Genomic DNA, 20,120 nt, shown 5'->3' on the forward strand with positions numbered 1-20,120 from the left:
TTCATTTTCGAGTCGAGTCAAATAAAAAAAAAACACGCCAGCTAACCCAACGTGATAAATTTTTAGCATTATCGTAAAACCCTCATACAATATTATGACAGAAATTAAAATACGTTAAATAAACATTTGAAGGGTTCCTTTCCAAGTCGGCCTAAGTCCATTTTTTTCGTTTCGAGAAAAACACAAATAAGTGTTTTTCTCGCCCTTCCGCTTCAATAATAAATGATGTGATTATATGGTTGTGAAGCTTGATCTTTCTGCTTTAAAGTACCGTATTGGTATTTTTTTAATTTTGCGTATTTTCAGCTCCAGAGCGCGTCAAACAGTCAGAAAAAGTGGACTTAGGCCCATTTGGAATTATCTGATGTTAAAAATTTCGAAAAAGAGCTGAAAAACGCGTTTTTTCAAAAAAAAATTCACGAATCATTAATTTAATACATTTCTGAAACAATTTCATTCGAAGCACCTTCAAATTTCGTCTCTCGAAAATCGTTGAAAAACTTGAAAAAAAAAACCGGCACAACCGCACTTGTATACAAATACTCGTAAAAAATGGATTTAGGCCACTTTGGAATAATCAGCTGTTTTTTCGAGCCGGCAAAACAGCGCTCCTGAGCGAAAAAAGTAACGCCAGGTGTTGGGACAAGGTGATAAAGGTGTTAACCGACCTGTACCAGCAGATGGCGCTGCTAACTCAAAAATGATAAAAATGGACTTAGGCCGACTTGGAAAGGAACCCTTCATTTTATATACGAAAATTCAGCGAAAAAAAATTACCCAGTATCTTATCTTTAATTAACAAGCTCGTCGTTCATGTTTCTTATAGTATACTATAGGTATACGTATAGGTAAGCGAGGTACGGTCATATAATAAAACTCTATGGTAGAAAGCTAGAAAAAATACAAAGTAATCCATTCTAACGGGCTGAAAATTAACGTTCACTTCACACACACACAAATGGAAAATTTCCCTCTTGCTGTTTCTCTCTCACTCTCGCTCGCTCAACGAGTATTTCCTTTTCGAGAATCCTTTCTTCGTATAAACTTATCATTACTGATAACGAGTACGCGCGCTTAGCGAGTTTTCGCACGTAAAATTATTATCCACTTTAGAGCTTACTTTTTTTCCCTCTCTGTATAATACAGTATATACACACAGAGTCCCTTACCTATCTTCCTGTCTCTTGAAATTCACCTCGCCGAATCGGCAAGAGAGTAAAAAAAAACTTGCATCAACAGTACAATTTATTTAAAAATAAACCACGCGTTGTGTTCTCGTTCCCGAGTAATTACATAATCTTTTCTACCTCTTTCGAGTGTATACTTTATTCGGGTTATTTGCGTGAAAGAAAAAAGCCTTATTAACCCGATTAAGAGCGTCAATTAAAGTAAGAGTTTTTATACCAGCGTTATGTCTAAGTATAAGTATGATTGCGAAGAGAGTTAATTTTGTGGCCTTTTGTAGTAAAGGTTTTCGTAAACGACTTTTTCAGAGAACAAAATTTGGAAGAAAAACACCTCTTGAAGTGAAATAGAAATGTCCTTGAAATACCTAATTATTTCAAGCATTTTTCTTGCCCATTTGGGTAATTTTTAAAAATACACACCCCACTCCACTAGATAAATTTTCAAAAAAAAATTATTTTATTGAGAATTTACGAAAGTGCTGAATAAAAATCATAAATATGTAGATGTGTCCAAACAAAATGAGAGTAAAGGTCTTGAAAAACAAGATAAATTTTAGAATTCATTTGCAGATAGATCACCTTTCCCAAATTTTATTAGCATTCCAGGACATGACTTCCGATATTAGTACATAGGTTAATAAAAAAAAATTACCATTTTTCATTTTCAAAAAGAAAAACAAATTCTCAAAGTTGACTCTCAAATTTTGAAAAAATTAAAAAAAATATAAGACCAAAACAGATGGTTTATGGATTAGCACAACTTCGCGGTGTATTTCAGAGAAGAATTGAGAATTTTCACCCAATACTGACAAAAGAAGCTTTCAATCACTCAATCACCAATTTTGTTAATTTTTTTCAGTGGAGCACAAGGATTCAATGATTCATACAGTAGTAAGTCACAAAAAATTCAGTTGCTCAATCAAAAAATCCAAATTTCTGCATTTTGCAGAGGTTCAAGTTTTCCAGGGCAGCTGAAAACGATTCTCATAGAATTTGAAAATCCCCTCCTCCCCTTCAGAGAATGTTTCAAAGAGTTACTCACTCGTATTTCTAGGATGGGTCGTTTTTCAATTTTTTTTTAATCTAACGAAAAATCATGACCAAATGACCTCGATAAAATGCAGAAAAAATTTCATGTTTTAGTTCACGTGCTTTTGTGGTGCCTTTAGTACTTCTGTAGAAAATTTTGAAGTTAATTTTTGTCAAGTGCAGGAAATTCCAAAATAGCAGTTCTTTTTTTCAAAATGTATGATAGTTAAAAAAAAAATTTTCTCGAAACACAAGAAAAATAAATTGATTTTTTTTTCAAATTGAGCTCTTGTCGGAGGGGGGGGGGCTTGGGCATTGATCTAAAATTTTGAATTTTCCCTACGCTTTGTCGAGGTCATTTGCCCATGATTTCTTTTTAGGCTCCATCAATAAATTTCAAAAAAAAAATTGATGAACGACCCACTATAGAAATTACCATGTCAACTAATTTTTTACCAGTACATGCAATTTTAGGCTATTTTGAAAAATTTAAACTCTGAAAAATGGAGCAGAATCTGATCATCCTCGAATTTATATATTCTAGATCATTGAACAAATTCTGAAAAGAGGTAAGAAATTTTTCATAGGGATCAACAGCTTGATAGAAAAATTCTATAATAATGTAGATCACGAGAAATAACTTACCAATTCAAATTCTAATGCAAAGATATAACCACAAGGTTTACTCTTATGATGAAAATTTGAACTCACCTGAAACAAATAAAAATAATACATTGGATTAATTAATTATACAAATGATTACGATTTCAAATAATTTACAGTACTGAGTACATACAATACAAAACTATACAGAACGTTTTTCTTAAATACACATTGCAATGAACTAATACTATGAATCATCCTACGTATTTCAAATAAGAAAATCCTTGAGAGAAAAAATCAAAAATATCCTACGAGTAGATAATTCCAGAAAAATATTTTGGATGCATGTTTTTTTCTTTATTTCTCATTCAACATTCTTTTGGTAACCTGGAATATTCATCACAAAAAGAAAAAAGATCCGGAATCTGACAAAGATTAGATTTATGGTCCCAGTTCTGTTAAATACATATTTGTAATAAAAACAAGTACCATTTAAATTTAAGTAGGTACCTATTCGCGAAAAACCATGCAATATTATGTAATTATTGAAGTGGCCAGAAAAAGAATTGTAAATTCAAAATGATTAATCGCAAAATGATACCGGTCTGATTAAACCAAATAGGAAATGAGAAAATCGCGTTGTGATTATATAACATTTTCAAATTATGCGCAACTATCGCTGATACCTACTTTCATTTTTCAATTTTTTAATTATGTATTTCAAGTAGGTTATAGTTATCAGTTTTCCGACATAAATTACAATTCGGAAATTACATTATTTTTCAGGGATCATTCAACTTCAAATCATATAAAAATTTGAATTCGTTCCGATTGAGAGCTAATGAGAAATAAAAGAACCTTATCTGCAGTATTAAGCAGAAGATTTTTACTGTTAGAAAAAATTTTTCCAAAAGAATGAACGTTTCACTCCACACTCATACTAACATTAGGTATTTCCCTTTCAGAAAACGTTACCTTCTCTCCTGTTAAATCTTCACCACACATTTTAAACCCTATTACTCGTAAAATAAAATACGTTCATAAACGTACGCATAATTCGCATCCAAAATCTGGTTTTTAATTCCCCAACCGAAACAGCCCATAAGCCAACGCATACTCGTATAAATTCAACACTGCTAAAAGTACCATCTCTTAATATTATACTTAGTAATTTAGCCATCTTAAAATCCGTTCTTAACACGTAAGGCTAATTTAGCTTCTTAAATCATAAATCGGACAGTGAATCTGGTACTTGGAATCTCGACTTTTGTACGCTCATAATGCAACAACCTTACAATCTTAAAACGCGAAAAGGTTGTTATAACAGTGTAACTTTAACAATAAAATGTTTTACGAGGGATAGTCGGAAAGTAAGTTTCACATGGCTGAAAAAGTATGAACGCGTGAACATTTTTTGACCAAAATTGGAGGAAATATAGTTCAAACATTCAACCAGATCTGACAAAATTTATTCTGCATTTGGGTGCATTGTTCGTATTTTACAGCGTGATTAGTAGAGTGCTGATAAAAAACATCCGTCCAAAAATTATATTTTAGAAAAAATTAATTTTCCAAGATAATAAAAGAAAAATTCACTGGAAAATTGATTGAGAACCACTCCAGACATAGCATAGTAACATTATTTTGGTCAATCAAAATCCAAATGAAGTAGATTGTTCAATGATAATCTGCTGAATGTCGGCATTGTCGAAAGTCACTCAGCACCAGAAATTTTGCAACCATCACATGAACAATTTACAGCGCCAAATAACGTATCAACTTGAAAAAACATTAGTATGATATCTTTTGAGTAATTCTTGATGAATTTTACTCATAATTATTACAACTGAAAAAAATTTTTTTTTGCCAAATACTACATTTGGACGGATGTTTTTTATCAGCACTCTACTAATCACGCTGTAAAATACGAACAATTCACCCAAATGCAGAATAAATTTTGTCAGATCTGGTTGAATGTTTGAGCTATACTTCCTCCAATTTTGGTCAAAAAATGTCCACGCGTTCATACTTTTCCAGCCATGTGAAACTTACTTTCCGACTATCCCTCGTATTAACACGAAATGAAAATATATAACATCCACCTTAAGTTATACTACCTACAGTCAGATAGGTACACCTACAAAACTACGTGCGAGCAGTAAAACAAGGTACAAATCTAAACATCGTGTATAAACCTTAACATCCCTTCGGAGAATTAAATACTATACTACGAGTTGTCTAGGCTCGTTTACGTAGATACTTATTAAACTTAATAATCTCGACCAAGTAGGTAGATATTTATACGATAAATTTCCACCATAATTTGGCTCTTAGCCCACGTAGTATATAACAACCTACCCTACGTAGTACATGTAGGTCTTCAAAAAGTAATTCTTTTTCAGGAGCCTTTCGGCTTTATGGTCTTCGCATTGTAAAATCCCAACTCTCTCGGTATGATGGCAGTACAGACATCATCAGTGAGACTATACTCGTAAAAATTCTCATTACCGAATTCTCTCTGAGGCTTGGTGAACGTGAAATAACCTACGTGACAATGATGCATCTCAAGCAAATGACCTATTAACTATGCCGAGCCATCGCAAATACCACAAAAAATAAATATTCCAGTGAATTTCCAGCTGCTGCGTCGATAAAACATACGAGTGCATCGTTCAACCCATCAATATTATTGGGAAATGAGAGGATATTCTATAGTCAGTCACCCTTACATCAAACGTACACAGGAATTTGAGCACGAATCGTTTAATTTAATCATTATGTTTTTCTTTATTTTCGTATTCGTCCCTCTATCTCGCCAGAGTTCAAATATTTTTCCTGACAATGAGACAGCCTGAACTGAGCCAATGGGTGAAAGTTTGCAGATTGGGTCATTCCACGTCAATTTGACCAATAAGTGGAAAGGGGGGTATGACGATTTTTTTGAAATTTTTCCTGTGGAAAGGCCTTCCGAAAGGATGACCAATGACGCAAATCGCAGCCCTCTAGCCGTTTTTCAAAGGCTGCTAGGGGGTTTCAAAGTTTTCAGTGAACTTGAAATATCATTCATTTCAGCAGTGGATTACTCGATAACAACGATACCTACCGAAATGAAACTTTTTCCAATAGTTACAGGTTTTGAAAGGTTTTTTGGTGATATCATAAAAAATCAGTGTTACCACTTTTTCGTACGAAAAATTAGCTCAAAAAGTTTCAAAACGTAGTTTTCATATAGTTTCGACTTTCGAAAATTCTGAAAAAAATACATTATGGACAACTTTTTATGCTGAACAATAAGTATATTAAAAAATTGGTATGGCATTATTTCGTAAAGTCGATTTTAAAAAATTGAAAGTGTGCAAAAAAATGCGATTTCTTGATTTAAAACGTGAAAAAAAGTTTTGATTGGTGATGTTGACCCATTTGACCCCTATTTTTACGTATCCGTTGAAAAAGTTGAAAACCCCTTTTTACTAAGTAGATAAAATGAACTCATCACAAAAAAATCAAAATTCGAAAAAATTCAATTTTGCAATTTTCAATTCCAAACATCAAAAAAAGTTCAAATTTATTCAGTTGCCTTATTTTGACCTCTTTCTGACGTATTTCATGAGAAAGTTGATAAAAATTACACTCTTTGCAAAAAAATTTAAAATTCGTTTATTTTTGGGATTTTGATTCTTTTGCAATGAGTTTATTTCATCGAGTGAAAAGTTTTTTTCAACTTTTTCGTGGAATGGCCCGATTCTTTGAGTTGAAAAAACAAAAATGATGACACTTTGAAGCAAATTAGGTTACCTGAATTTTGTAGAGATCGGCAAACCTTCACACATCGGGTCAGCTTAGATTGCCTAACTGCCAGGCGAAATATTCGAAAGCTAGAATAGATCACCCAGTACATACTATATTTGCACACATATGCATAATTCAGAACAGATATATGTATGCAAAACAGCACACACACACACGAATAGGTAAGAAACCAATCTCACGTCCAGGTCGTTTACGTAGTTACAATTTCACGTAGGTACCTAAACTTGCATAAGGTCATCACGCAAACAAACCATACTCTACGTGCATCTGGAGCGTCGTTGACCTGCATTACAAATACCACATATACCATACCTATGTGTGCACGTAAATGCAGCCGATTGTTGTTTAAACGTTGATTGGTATCTGGAATATTTATGTAATACTGCTAACATACATTATCGGCGCAAAGATCAAACCACCGATATATCATACGGCTTAATTCGTATTAATTGCATAGCAGTCGACTCGACTCGTTTCCTATTAATGAATAAATCTATACACTATCGAAAATAACACAATTGAGCGATAAAGCTTCGTTTATCAAACAAATAGACCGATATAATTAATGATATATTAAACGTGCATACACAAATAATCGAACACCGTTCGAGGAAATTACATACGAATAGATGCATGTATTTGTACTCATCGTACTCCGTATCTGGTTTTGATACCCTCCCTAGTGCTACCGCTGCACACAGACATGATAATAATATAGGTACTAATTACAATCATGTATGTCTAATGTATATGCATTGTACAGTAACTGCTCGAGTATCAATCATTAGGCTACGTTAATTTAACGTACATATGTTTTAAAATTTTTGAATCGTTTTCAATTCTTAATTTTTTGTTTTTTCGTTTTTTGTTTTGAATTTGCAGCGATTCAAGACTAGCGAATATGTTGCAAAAAATCAAGAAAATTGGCGAATTCGACGAAGAAACAAAGAAAATCGTGGACACCTATTACAAAGCAGCCCTGGTGACCGGATATGTAAGCTGCAATGGCTACATGCTAACTGATTTATTTCCAAAAGTCGAGCCAGAAATTTCTCAACTCGATGTGAGGGATGAGGATATTTGGGTCGTATCGTATCCTAAATCAGGTTCGTACAAATAATATATTATTTTTTACTTGAACAGGCTTCAAACTAAATCCCCCCCCCCCAAATTACTTCGGTAACTGAAAAAGTTTGAAAAAAAGTAACCAAAAACTATTGTCAAACTACATTGTTGGAAACGCGAGCAAAACATTTTGATGTAAAAAAAATCCCCCCCCCCCCCCAAACAGAACATTTCAATTGCAAATGTGAAAAAATTACACAACAAAATATTCCAATTGAACTCTATATGTGACCGTCCGCTATAAAACCGACCATCCGTCGCAAAAAATCTAAAAAATTTTTTTCGCGAATTTTTGTTCCCTAAACCATTTAAGGCCCAAAAATAGGCGAAAAAACATTTTCGATTTTTTGCGACGGATGGTCGGTTTTATCACGGACGGTCACATAGTGAAACTCGATCGAGACTTTTGGACAATACTTTTTTTTTCAAGTTATCATCATCCCCTCTGCCATTTTTGAGAATAAAATTTCACATTAAAACAAGAAGTTGAAGAAAATGTTTTACAGGGCAAAATTGGCGAAACTCGATTGACACAAGGGTTCACTTTTCTACAATTTCTTTCAAAAAACGACAATTTTTACAGGACTTGTGAAAAGATTTTTTCAAAAAAAGTAGGTGACTTAAGTAATCAGAAATATTCAAAGTAGGGTAGAAATGGGCAACCTGGCCCAGTTGACGTATCGTCCGCTAGGAGCGGTAGTATCGTTTTGTTGACATGTTTATGATTTATGTTCATCGACGATGGAGGTTTGCGAGCTGGAAGTGTTGGTTGGTTAGAGAGGGGTATACACAACGAAGTGATGTTGAGTAAATCGAATAGGTACAATTTTGTTTTCTTAAGCAAAGTTACCAATTTTGAATTTTTTAAAGCAATGGAGAATCATATGTGAAGAGTCCAAGGAAAGAACCAGACAATTCACGTTTTTAAACATGAATTTGAATTTCATAAAAGTAATGACTGGAAATACATCACACAACAGCCCACAAACACAACTCGAGGCATAATAGGAAAAAAATGAAGAGATACGCAATCTTACTAGTTGAAAAGTCACTCTTTTTGTAAAAAAATCAAGCAAAAAACTGAATTATTAGTGTTCTGCAAGAACTTGAATTCGATGAAAATCAATTATCATGATGACATACTTAATGAAAAATAAATACTTATTAATGTTGGAATTTTCTTCCTTTTGCCTCAGATTTGGTCTCGGCTCATTTCTTTCTCCCCTTCTGTATTTTTTAAAGGCCATTTTTACTACAAAAAATCAAATTTTTTCAAAAACCAAATGGACTACCTACATTTTTTTACTCCTCAATATGAATTTAATTCGACTTTAAACTCACTTTTGAAAATTGTTGACTTGTCTGGTTCTTTCTGTGTGGTCTTCATGTGTGATATATCGATTGGCATGTTTTCAATTAAGTACGCTGATTTCGAAAATGAATTTATATTCATGATCAAGTATGCAGATAAATTCATAAATCAATATTTGATCTCGCAATGTATTTGTTTGTCTAAATGTGACCACGTTGTACTGAAATATGAACAAGCGCACATATAAAATAAATTCTTTTTTTTTTAAATCAGCATGATCAATTTTCAATATTTATGTACGCGTAAGTAGGTAATAAAAAAACATACCTACCTACGAAAATTATTATCTGCTCGTTTCTATTTATTTCCCGATTTAAAGAAAAAAAAAATGTTGAAGGCTTCAAACAGGTTGTATCTAAAAAATAAATTCATTTTCGTTCTCCATTGCTTTAGAAAATGCTAAATTGGTTGGTAACTTTACTCAAACCCCATCTGAAAAAAAATCTCACCTATTCAATGAAATTAACAAAAACATCGCTTACATACGTTGTGTATTGTATACTCCTCTCTAACCAACCAACACTTCCAGCCCGCAAACCTCCATCGTCGATGATCATGAACATAATAATCATCAACATGTCAACAAAACGATACTACCGCTCCTAGCGGACGATACGTCAACTGGGCCAGGTTGCCCATTTCTACCCTACTCTTCAAAAAAGTAACCAAGATGAACCGAAAAGTTGCAAGACGCGAGCAAAACATTTCATTGAAGAAAAAAAATTCCAAAAAAGCCAAAACATTTCATTTAAAAATGTAAAAAAAAAAATTGAAAAATGATAGACTTTTTAGGGTCATTTGCATAGTTAAAACTACAATTTTTTGTAATATTTGGCAGAGAAGGTGAATCTTTGACAGTTTTTAGGAAAAACAATTTTCGGTAAAAAGCAAGACTTTTTGGAAGTTACTGGAGAAGGGATACTTGAGTGAGATCGTTTTACAATTTTTTGGCAAAAAAGAAAAAGTGTCTTTTTCGGGAAATATTGACAAAAAGCGAGAATGATAATTTTAGCAACAAAGCAAGGCTATCAACTCATATTTGGCAACAAAACAAGACTTTTAGGCAATTTTTGGAAAAAAGGGTGATATATGTACTTTTGGAGAGGAGAAGGTTTCAACTACCAATCTTAAACCAGTTTCAAAAAATTACTAGGATCAGTAGAGAGGAATAGCTTGACAAGTGCAAATTTTGCGAGATACAAGCTAAATGTGAGTGGAGCAAACGCACGAGTCGTGCAACAGAACTTCTCACAGATCTCATGAAATATTCGATTCAAATATTGGCAAAAAAAATTCAAAAGTTTGAATCTAACCCGTCAGTCGAAGTAATTTAGTTTGTGTGAAAAATTTTGATAACGAGTCAGTAATAATACAGCTGACAACTTGATACAAAAATTCAGTCCCCTCCCCCCTCTCAAAAAAATTTCAAACTTTTCCACGTCGTATTCTTTTTCACTTAAATCCCAAAGCTTCCCACCACAAGAATATTCTTTTTATCAAATTTCTCATCAAAAGAAACTCTCGCAAATTTCAACAACAAGCCGAGAAATTCTAACTTGAAACCAAAAAAAAATTACACGCGCCATTCCCAGATTGGTAAAAAAATATTGTCTCGTCATTTTCATACGAATAGTAAATTCATTATCTTTATTTTTGTTTTCAAAGGTACGACATGGACTCAAGAAACTGTCTGGTGTATTCAAAACGATTTAAATTTCGAGCTTTCCAAGAAGATTAGTCTATCTGAACGATTTCCTTTTCTCGAGTAAGTTTTACAAATGGATGAAAAGAGAGATATAGAAGGAGAAAAAAAAATACAGCGTAAAAAATAATCATCTTATACAAAGATAAATGATGCAAAGCTAGGCAAAAAATTTCATCTTCTATCTCTTTCTCGTTGGTATACCTTTCTAATACCATCTATAGCTCCCGTTGCTATTGTACACACTACACATCGAGTAAATACCTTTAAAAATAAGTATAATCGTCGAAGGGGAAAAAATTGATAAAAAATAATTGAATTAAAAAAAATACAACCCGCTCGTATAATATTCTCGGGTAAAAATAAAAAATTCTTTTCAGAAACAAATTCTAATCCTATTCTTCGTTAATTTTTTTCTCTTCGCTGGTAAAAAAAAAAGAGAAAGTCTTTTCAACTCTAAAATTGACTAAAAATAACTTTTTTTTCTTCAAATTCCATAAACATAAGTAATCTTTACAAAACCACGAAAAAATTCCCTCCATTTAGGACTTTTTCTTTCGTATACGTAGAAATTTCGTAGTTTTCACTTCCATTCGGTAAACCTCATAGTTTTCCAACACACGAAACAAGTTCGTACGTACTTCGTATAGCAGAAAAAAAAGAAAGAAAGAAAGAAGAGAAGAGAAGAAAAAATATATATACAGACGAGGGAAAGAAAACCACGCTCTCATTTTCTCGCTTCAGTATCTTTCCATAACTGTGCATATTTGTGAATTTAAAATTTCACGCACACCGCAGGAAACAATTTAATTTCAAGTTGCCTTCGAGTCATGGGAAAACATACGCACGCCGAATCGTTTCTCATCTATATAGCCAAACACGCAGAATTCTTTATTTAAAAACGCAATCCTGTTGGGAACTGTATACGCTTAATATTTCGAGAAAAAGTTTTTATTTAAATTCTATTTTAATTTAATTTATATTCAAAACGTACAATAAGCTGGTTTTTATTTTTCCACAACTAGCGCAAATAAAAATATTACCTACTCGAGGTACTCTTTTTTTTACTTCTCTTCTTTATATGTACGTCGTCGTGTCGGGTCGCCTCTCCCCGCTAACTCATTCCATATAACACACAAATGCTCCATCGCCATCGTCTCTCTAACACTACACAGCAGTATATGTATGGCAGAGTACTATACAATAATTCAAAAAAGTATAACATCTTTCAACACACTCTGTCCCTGCTCCTTTTCCCCCATCGGTGCATTAGTCGTCCAAACAAACTTACGAGAGACGTGGTTTTTCCAATTATAATCACCAGAGACTCGGAAATGTGCTGTTATTTTTCCTACCGAGCTATAAATACAATGCCAGTCGTCGTACACTTTTATTATACAATTTCTAATTCGTCTCTTCCCCCTTTTTTTTCGGCATTTTTTCTCTTCTTTTTTTTGCTTAGTTTTCGTCGCTGGAAATCCAAAACAGAGGTATACATTGATTAGGCGTAATTTTGATGCAAAAGTTCCAAAAGCTAACTATTCATGAGCAGAGGGGAAAAAAGAGGAACTAGAGCCATCTTTCTCTATAACCATTCAAACAAATCAAAAAAAATCCACTCATCTCGTATCTCAATCTCACATTTCAATCACATCTTCCTTCATCCCACTCTTTCTCTCTCTCTCTTGACACTTCACCATTCTGTATAGGTGATTATTAAAAACACTTATTTTATTCGCAGCGTACCGTTCATGATAAATACGAAAATACTCTCAGAAAAAGATCCGCAAGCTGTGCAACGTTTCGGAGTCGAATCTAAATTACAGAAGATAAATAATTTACCATCTCCTCGATTTATAAAATCTCATTTACCACTCGATTTCCTTCCGTTGAAACTTCAAAATAATTCCACCAATGCTAAGGTAAGTAAGTCTTTCTTATACCTATACTTATAAAATGTAGTATTACTCGAATACTTTACTAGTAAGTCATCGCAAACAGCGAAGGAATAAGGGAAGGGGGTAAAACGAGAGGAAAATCGGCAATAGCAGAAGGGGAGCAAAGTGTAACACCGATGCTTACGTAAACTAACAATATTAAAATCTTTTTCCAACCCGACTTAATTACCGTTTTACTTTTTACACAAACGTAAAACTTTACCAATTACTAAACGTCTATAAAACTCGATCGTTTCGATGTTTCTCTTTTTATCGTCGTAATTTATAACGTACCTAAGTATTTTCCTTCATTAGAAAAGGAAAGGGATAAAGGAGAAAAAAAAAACACTGGCACACAAGCAACGGAAATTTCAACGTATAAATTATCTTAATTAAAAAATACGTGTACCAATTTCAATGCTGTAGATAATAAGCGCAAGCTGCTGTAATTCCTTTTTTGTAATTTCGTTGTTGCGCTGCATTTTACAGATCATATGCATAACGAGAAATCCTAGAGATTTGAGTATATCCCAATACCATCATTGTCAAGTGTTCGAAGGATTCCAAGGGACTCAAGAAGAATTCGCTGAATTATTTATCAAAGGATTAGGTAAGCACATAAAAATATAACATACATATACCGAGCACCTATTCAGTTGATGATTCTGAATAATATAAGCACTTCTTTGCGGAGGGGGAGGGGATCGTCAACTACAACTTCACCATTTCATTTTTCAAATTTTTAAGCTTTTTTTAAAAAAAAATTATCGTACTTTTTCAACGTAAGTTTTTGTTCTAAAAAAAAACAAATTAATTCTCTGAAAATTACTCTATAAAAAAAGAAGGGAGGACATAACATTTCCGAAATGAGTTTAATGAGTTTAAAGTTTGATAGAAAATAATGAGGACTAGTATAGGATTGGCAGGACTGTTAAGACACCTAGAGAAAGTTAGCCAAAAATAATAGGGTGTCAAAGAGGAGGTATTTTTTGGAAAAATGATGTTTTTTCATCTCCAACCCCTACCTAATCAGCTTTGGAAAAAATTGGTCAAATAAAAAAAGATGACATTAAAAATTTTGAAGAACTAAGGTCATTTCAAAAATTTATTCTCTTTGAGAGCCAGAATGTCTAACAAAACTCCATACAAAAAATCATGACTTTTTTCATGACCTATTTTTCACATTTTTACCGCATAAAAATACCCTCCCCCTCCAAAAAAAATAAGTAACTTGAAACGGCGAGGAAATCGAACAGGGTTGCCATTTTTTACAGGATCAGAAATTAGGTATTTCAGTTTTTTCATTTTACTGATTTTTTTAACAAAATTTTTATTTACTTTTGTTTCATTTTTCGGGCTTTTAATAAAAATTTCATGTATGTTTCGAGCAAAATTCATGACTTTTTCATGACTTTCATGATCGTTAGACACCCTGAGGGCCCCCCAAAGAAAACAACCCACTTCATTCAAAAATTCAGTATTTTTGCGTATCAGAATTTTTCTAATTTTATAAGAATTTAAAAAAAATTTCAATTAATTATTCGATAAAATTTTTTTTTAGTCTCACTTTTGCATCAGAATTTTTCGACATAATTCATATTTCATCTACCAATAAAAAATCTTTGGTCTCCCAAATAATATCAAGTTTGCTGTATGGACAATGGACATGAATAACACTAGGCAACAATTTTTGACTTTTTTCGTGTGTTCGGGTTGAAAATGGGCTTAATCGATAGTTTAGACCCTAAAACAAAAAACAGAGTGGGATTTTTCAATTTGAATTGTTTTTGTGGTCAGGAGAGATGATCAAAGTTTCAAAAATGGCCGTTTTTGCCCTATTTCACGAGTTTCTGGCGACACCAGTATTGTTTTTCGAAAAAAACCAAGGTCATATTCGGATTCTACGCACTTTTTTAAGTAAACATCTTTCCCGGATTTTTGATTTTCAAACATTCAAGCGCATACGGAAGATTTTCATTTGTAACACGAGATTTTTACTGCAGGAGAGCCTCGCCCGCGCGAACACGGTTCCGCGCCACGATCACATCGTGGAGTAACGCCAGCGTTGCGCGCTCCGAGTTTTAAAATAATGTTACAAACAAAAATCGTCCGTATGCGCTTGAAACTTCGAAAATCGAAAATCCGGGAAAGATGTTTACTTAAAAAAGTGCTTAGAATCCGAATATGACCTTGGTTTTTTTCGAAAAACAATACTGGTGTCACCAGAAACTCGTGAAATAGGGCAAAAACGGCCATTTTTGAAACTTTGATCATATCTCCTGACCACAAAAACAATTCAAATTGAAAAATCCCACTCTGTTTTTTGTTTTAGGGTCTAAACTATCGATTAAGCCCATTTTCAACCCGAACACAAGCATGCCGTTGCCTAGTGTAATTGAAGTCTGCACACACCTTTTAAAATTTTTCCATTTTTAGTAAAAACTCTTCTAAAATGGTAACATTATTTTCAAGGAAACCCCTCCATTGATTTTAGTCTACCTAATCAAAATTCGGCCTCGCATATTGAAGCTTCAAACTTGAATATGATTGTGAAGTTTCTTATTCAATGAAAGTTTTCAATCATGGATACGTTTTTTTTCTTAAATCAGCTCAATCCTTAGAATTCCAAAAAAATGTCTGAGAAAATATCAATTTTAGCAATTCATTGATTTCGTTTCCAAATTCTTAAAAGACTGACAAGGTCTGACCATCTGGACCGGATTTTCAGCCTATTGCCTTGTTTGTCTGGATTCCCAAGGACGTCTGTCCGTTTCACCTTTCAAGGTCAATGACCTATATGGCAGGATTTCCAAGGGCACTGACCTACCTGCCCAGCCTTCCAAGGCTATTTGGCTGTCTGTGTGGCCTAATAAGGTTATTAACCTATCTGTCCGGCTTCTCAAGGGCATCTGTCTGCCTGCAACTGCCTGTCTGGTGTCTTGAGGTCACTGACCTACTTGTCTAGCCTTTCGAGATCGTCTCGCTGCCTGTCTGGCCTCCTAAGGTCATTGACCTGCCTATCCGGCTTCTCAAGGTCGTCTGTCTGTCTGTCTGACCTCTTGAGGTGATTGACTCGTTTGCCTGGCCACTCGAGGTCACTGACTCGTCTGTCTGGCCTCTTGAGGTTATGGACTCGTTTGTCTGATCTCTTAAGGTCACTGACCTACTTTTCTGGCTTTTTCGTGTCTGTCAGGCTTCCTAAGGTCGTCTGTCTGCTTGTCTGGCTTCTTTTAAGCCAAGTTCAAGAATTCAAAATCATAAATGTAAATTACACGCAGTTGAAAATTACATAAAAAATCATTTTTCCAGTTTTCAAATTGTTCTGTTCATTAAAAAATGCTGCCTTGTTGTAAGCAATGATTTAAATTTAATTTTTGAGTGTGATAAAAGCAAAATGGCGTCTCTTTACAACTTAAAGAGCAAAAAGCAACCAAGTTAGAGAAAACTGTTGGACTGTCAAGTTATAAGGATTTTTTTGTTCGTCTTTAAAAGTCATATCGAAATAGGAATACATTGAAATTTTTGAATTTTTGAACCATTTCTTCTTCAACTTCAATATAATGCAAATTAGAAAATGAAATTCAGAATTAAAAATCATCAATTTAGACACGAGTGATGAGCAAAGTTTCATTCAAATTGACAGCAATCTTTGGACAGAGAGTAAGTTGTATTTCGCAAAATAGTACCTTCAATTTTCTAAATCTGCAAATCAATTTACATATTTGCACTTTGGATAGCAGCATCGCTGGGCAAATTATCTGCACACGACTTTTTTCTCAAATAAATTACATGATATTGACAAGGTGTTTTTTTGTTATTTGCAGTTCCTTACGGACCTTATTGGGATCACATATACAGCTACTGGAACCAGCGATCCAAACTGAACATAATATTTATACGATTCGAAGACATGAAAACGGTGAGTGAATACCCTGGTACAAAATTTACCGGATTCCAGTAATTCATCCGTATGCCACGCGTCTTTGCACGTAGTATTGATATGTTCCACTATTTATTATGGTACATTGTGTCGTCTATTTTCTCTCCATGCTGCACATCAAGCAGCACACACGAACAACACACAGCACAGCAAAGCACACGCTATCGTCAGCGATAAATTTACACAAACAGGAAATTACAACGTTTGATGGAGTGATGAAACCTCAAATTAGAAAATGTATCAACTTATGCGTGAAATTATCCCCTCGGCCCCCGGACATCCGGGTCTTTTTTGTACGTGTGCTGTACACGAGCGCTTCTATTTGAACAGATAGCGCGCGCGAGCAACAAATATACGAGAGTCGAGTATACGAGTACGAGTACGCGACTCTCTGTTTCTCTCTGTCTCTCAACATTCTCGAATCAACGATCAATTTTCTCGTTATTATATTGAATGAAAATTCGTTCGCTGTAGCAAAAAGTTCGCCTCTTCTGTGAGTGCACGAGCACATCTATATACGACGCGACGTATACGACGATATATCTCACTACCAGAAACCATACATTTACCAATCGATTAAATAGATTCGAAACTTATTTCGTCGTTCTGATGTATACAATACAATACTACTATCCGAGCATAGCATGTTTTCCATCGCGATATCGAAACCGTTTGCACTATTCGAGAGTGTAATGTCGCAGTCGCAGTCGTAGACGTCGTCGTCGTCGATCCTGAAAACTTCCTTGTGTTATATCCTATCAACGCGTAGCGACTAAAAAAATTAAATTATTAAATTCCTTCGAAAATACTACAGGAAATATGTTTTCTACTATCTCGACGATACGTATCGTGTTATTTGTTGAGAAAACATGCTCCAAGATTCGTTATTCGATCGTTTTAAAACGTTTAATTAAAATAACCGAACTTCGACGTATTCGCGTCGAGTTCCTATATTGAGACTGGAAAGAGAATAACGAAGGAGGAGAGGGATTCAATAAGGAAAATCAGCGAGAATTCGTGCCAATATTTACAGATTTTTTAGGTAGATACGTTTCAATTTTCAATACAGCGTACATAGCTGCCTAAATTAGGAAATTACAACGCCCAACCCCTCTACTCGCATGAACTTCGATCAAAATTTGTTCAAAAAAAAAATCTGCGATAGGTACTTTTGAAGAAGAGGTTTATCTAAATGTTGAAAATCAAAAATGGCAGAAACTGAATATCAACTCACTTCGATGGGCATCCCCTCCATAAAAAAAGACCACATTTACACATAAAAAAATTGTCTTCCAGATTGAGAAATAATGACGAAACATCAAGTTTCTTCTATAGCTGCTGAAAACGAGTGGAGTGAAGGGGGAGGGAGTGACTGACAAACCAACGTCAGAAGATACGTTGATTGAAATGATATTTCATAGAACTTCCCTCATAAATTTTGGTCTCCAAGTCCAAGTCCACTTTCCTCCAACATCGCTCTGACTCTGAATGGCTTATTTTTTGATTTTACGGTCAAATGGTTTTTAGAATCGAAACCAGTCCATTCGAAAACCCATCATTCAATACTCCTATCAATTTTTTCGATGGTCTGGAATTATTTCACCCTCTTCCTCCTCCCCCCCCATAGCCTTCAAGGTGTTTACAGAATTTTTTAGACGAAAATCGCCACCTTTTTCTCTACTACCCATTCAAATGACATTAACAGACAATTTTACCTGGGGAGGATCCGCTCCCTCTCCATCAAAAGATCCCATCTCGAAAATAAAATATTTCGGAAAAGCATCAAAAGGTACATTTATGGACATTTTTTCAGAATTTTAAATGGAAGCTCCCACTTACAGTGCCATTTTGAAAGTTCATCTTTCAACTTTTGAAAATTTCTAAATTTCTAAAAAGTTCAAAGTGCAATGCCCTTTCAAACTGTGAAATCAGTTTTGATCAAAGTATCATAGCTTTGGAGGAATGCACTGCTGAAATTGAGTACTTCGGGGCAATGTGAAAATAATTGAAATCCCCCCACTCGCCCCCTGAGGAGGCTAGGACCAAACTGATTGCGGTTTATTTTTTTGGGTGGATAGATATTGTAAAAAAAAATTTGAGCGAAATCGAAAAACATGACTTGAAAAATCGCATTTTTTTGTTCGAATTGCCATGGAATGATCCTTTTAAAAATAGCTTTTTGGATAAACACAAAACGACGCAAGAAAAGTTACACACTCTTTTGGGAAATAAATTTCACGAAGAGCAAAATCAGGTACTTTGAATCGAAAATTCCATGTTCAATTATCCATTGACTCTTTTAGAGAACGAATTCATGACCTACATTAACCAAAAAAAAATTGGAAAAAATTTCAAACTTCATAAAAGTTGAAAATTTGATTGAATTTTGAAAACGTCACACAATGAATAATTACAAGATAAACGTAAAGCCACTCATAACTTCACTTGCTCAGAAATATGGTCAATCCCCACCACAATTCACAGGGGAAAAAATAGAACAATGTTATCATAAAATTATTCTTTCAATTGATTATTTCATTCTTTCTCTTTTCAACAGAAACTACCTCAGACAATTGAAAAAATCTCCAAGTTCGTTGGCAAAGTGCTAACCGAAGAGGAAATCAACCAGCTAGCAGCTCACGTTACCTTCGATAACATGAAGAATATCAAAACAGTCAACAAGCAAAAATTCACCGATATGATTAGAAATCTAAACAACGTCAATCAGGAGGCTACATTTATGAGATCTGGTCAAACTCACCAATGGAAAACCAAGCTGAACGCCGACCTGATTGAAAAATTTGAGAAATGGGAGCAGGAAAACTTGAAAGGAAGCGATTACGAACTGAATTACGACGAAGCATAATACGAAAAATTGCAGTCAATGCTTAATTACGTCATGTAACTCATGTTGTATCAAAACTTAAGCCGGGTTTTTTTCTACATTATTATTAAAATATAATAAAGCTTTTTTCTGAAATTTTATTCCATTACTCTAAGGTCTCTAAGCCCGAAGAAATGGCTAAACCATAGTGAATTACACCATCTCGAACACATCGTATCGCAAACTACATCGTAGATATACTAGTTCCAGGGGCGCCTAGCCTGGCGCACAAGAAGAAAAAAAAACACTAAAATTAAAAAAGTTTTTCCTAATACGTTCAATTTCGTCATTAAAGTACACAAATTTGCGAGTAAACTTTACACCGAGTAGAAAGCTCACCCTTCAACATGTCTACTTAAATATGCGATAAATTATATCGACACACTTTGGCCAACTTTCCCCTAAATATTACAACAAATGTACTACTAGAAGAACCCCAGCTGTACAATATTTCCAAGTGGAAGCTAAATTTGAACCGTCATCGTCGTACCTTTTTTTTTTTTTTTTTCATTTCTCTATTCACGCACAAAA

The 20,120-nt window shown here is 34.2% G+C and overlaps 2 protein-coding genes across 4 annotated transcripts in view; one reads left to right on the top strand and one right to left on the bottom strand.

Annotated features, from left to right (window-relative positions):
* Positions 1-19,685, top strand: part of LOC135842307 (luciferin sulfotransferase-like) — a 70,858-nt gene extending 51,173 nt beyond the window's left edge. For all 3 annotated transcript variants that reach the window (XM_065359699.1, XM_065359700.1, XM_065359701.1), the window contains exons 2-7: positions 7,512-7,735; positions 10,792-10,891; positions 12,570-12,750; positions 13,255-13,375; positions 16,590-16,684; positions 19,263-19,685. In XM_065359699.1, the coding sequence (XP_065215771.1) occupies positions 7,531-7,735; positions 10,792-10,891; positions 12,570-12,750; positions 13,255-13,375; positions 16,590-16,684; positions 19,263-19,571 (1,011 nt within the window). In that variant the 5' untranslated portion in view covers positions 7,512-7,530 and the 3' untranslated portion in view covers positions 19,572-19,685. The remainder of the gene's footprint in view (positions 1-7,511; positions 7,736-10,791; positions 10,892-12,569; positions 12,751-13,254; positions 13,376-16,589; positions 16,685-19,262) is intronic.
* LOC135842966 (protein O-mannosyl-transferase TMTC2-like) overlaps positions 1-20,120 on the bottom strand; it is a 533,307-nt gene that overhangs the window by 474,875 nt on the left and 38,312 nt on the right. The window lies entirely within an intron of this gene.

Source organism: Planococcus citri, chromosome 4 (assembly GCF_950023065.1).
Source record: "Planococcus citri chromosome 4, ihPlaCitr1.1, whole genome shotgun sequence".
NCBI classification, from domain to species: domain Eukaryota; kingdom Metazoa; phylum Arthropoda; class Insecta; order Hemiptera; family Pseudococcidae; genus Planococcus; species Planococcus citri.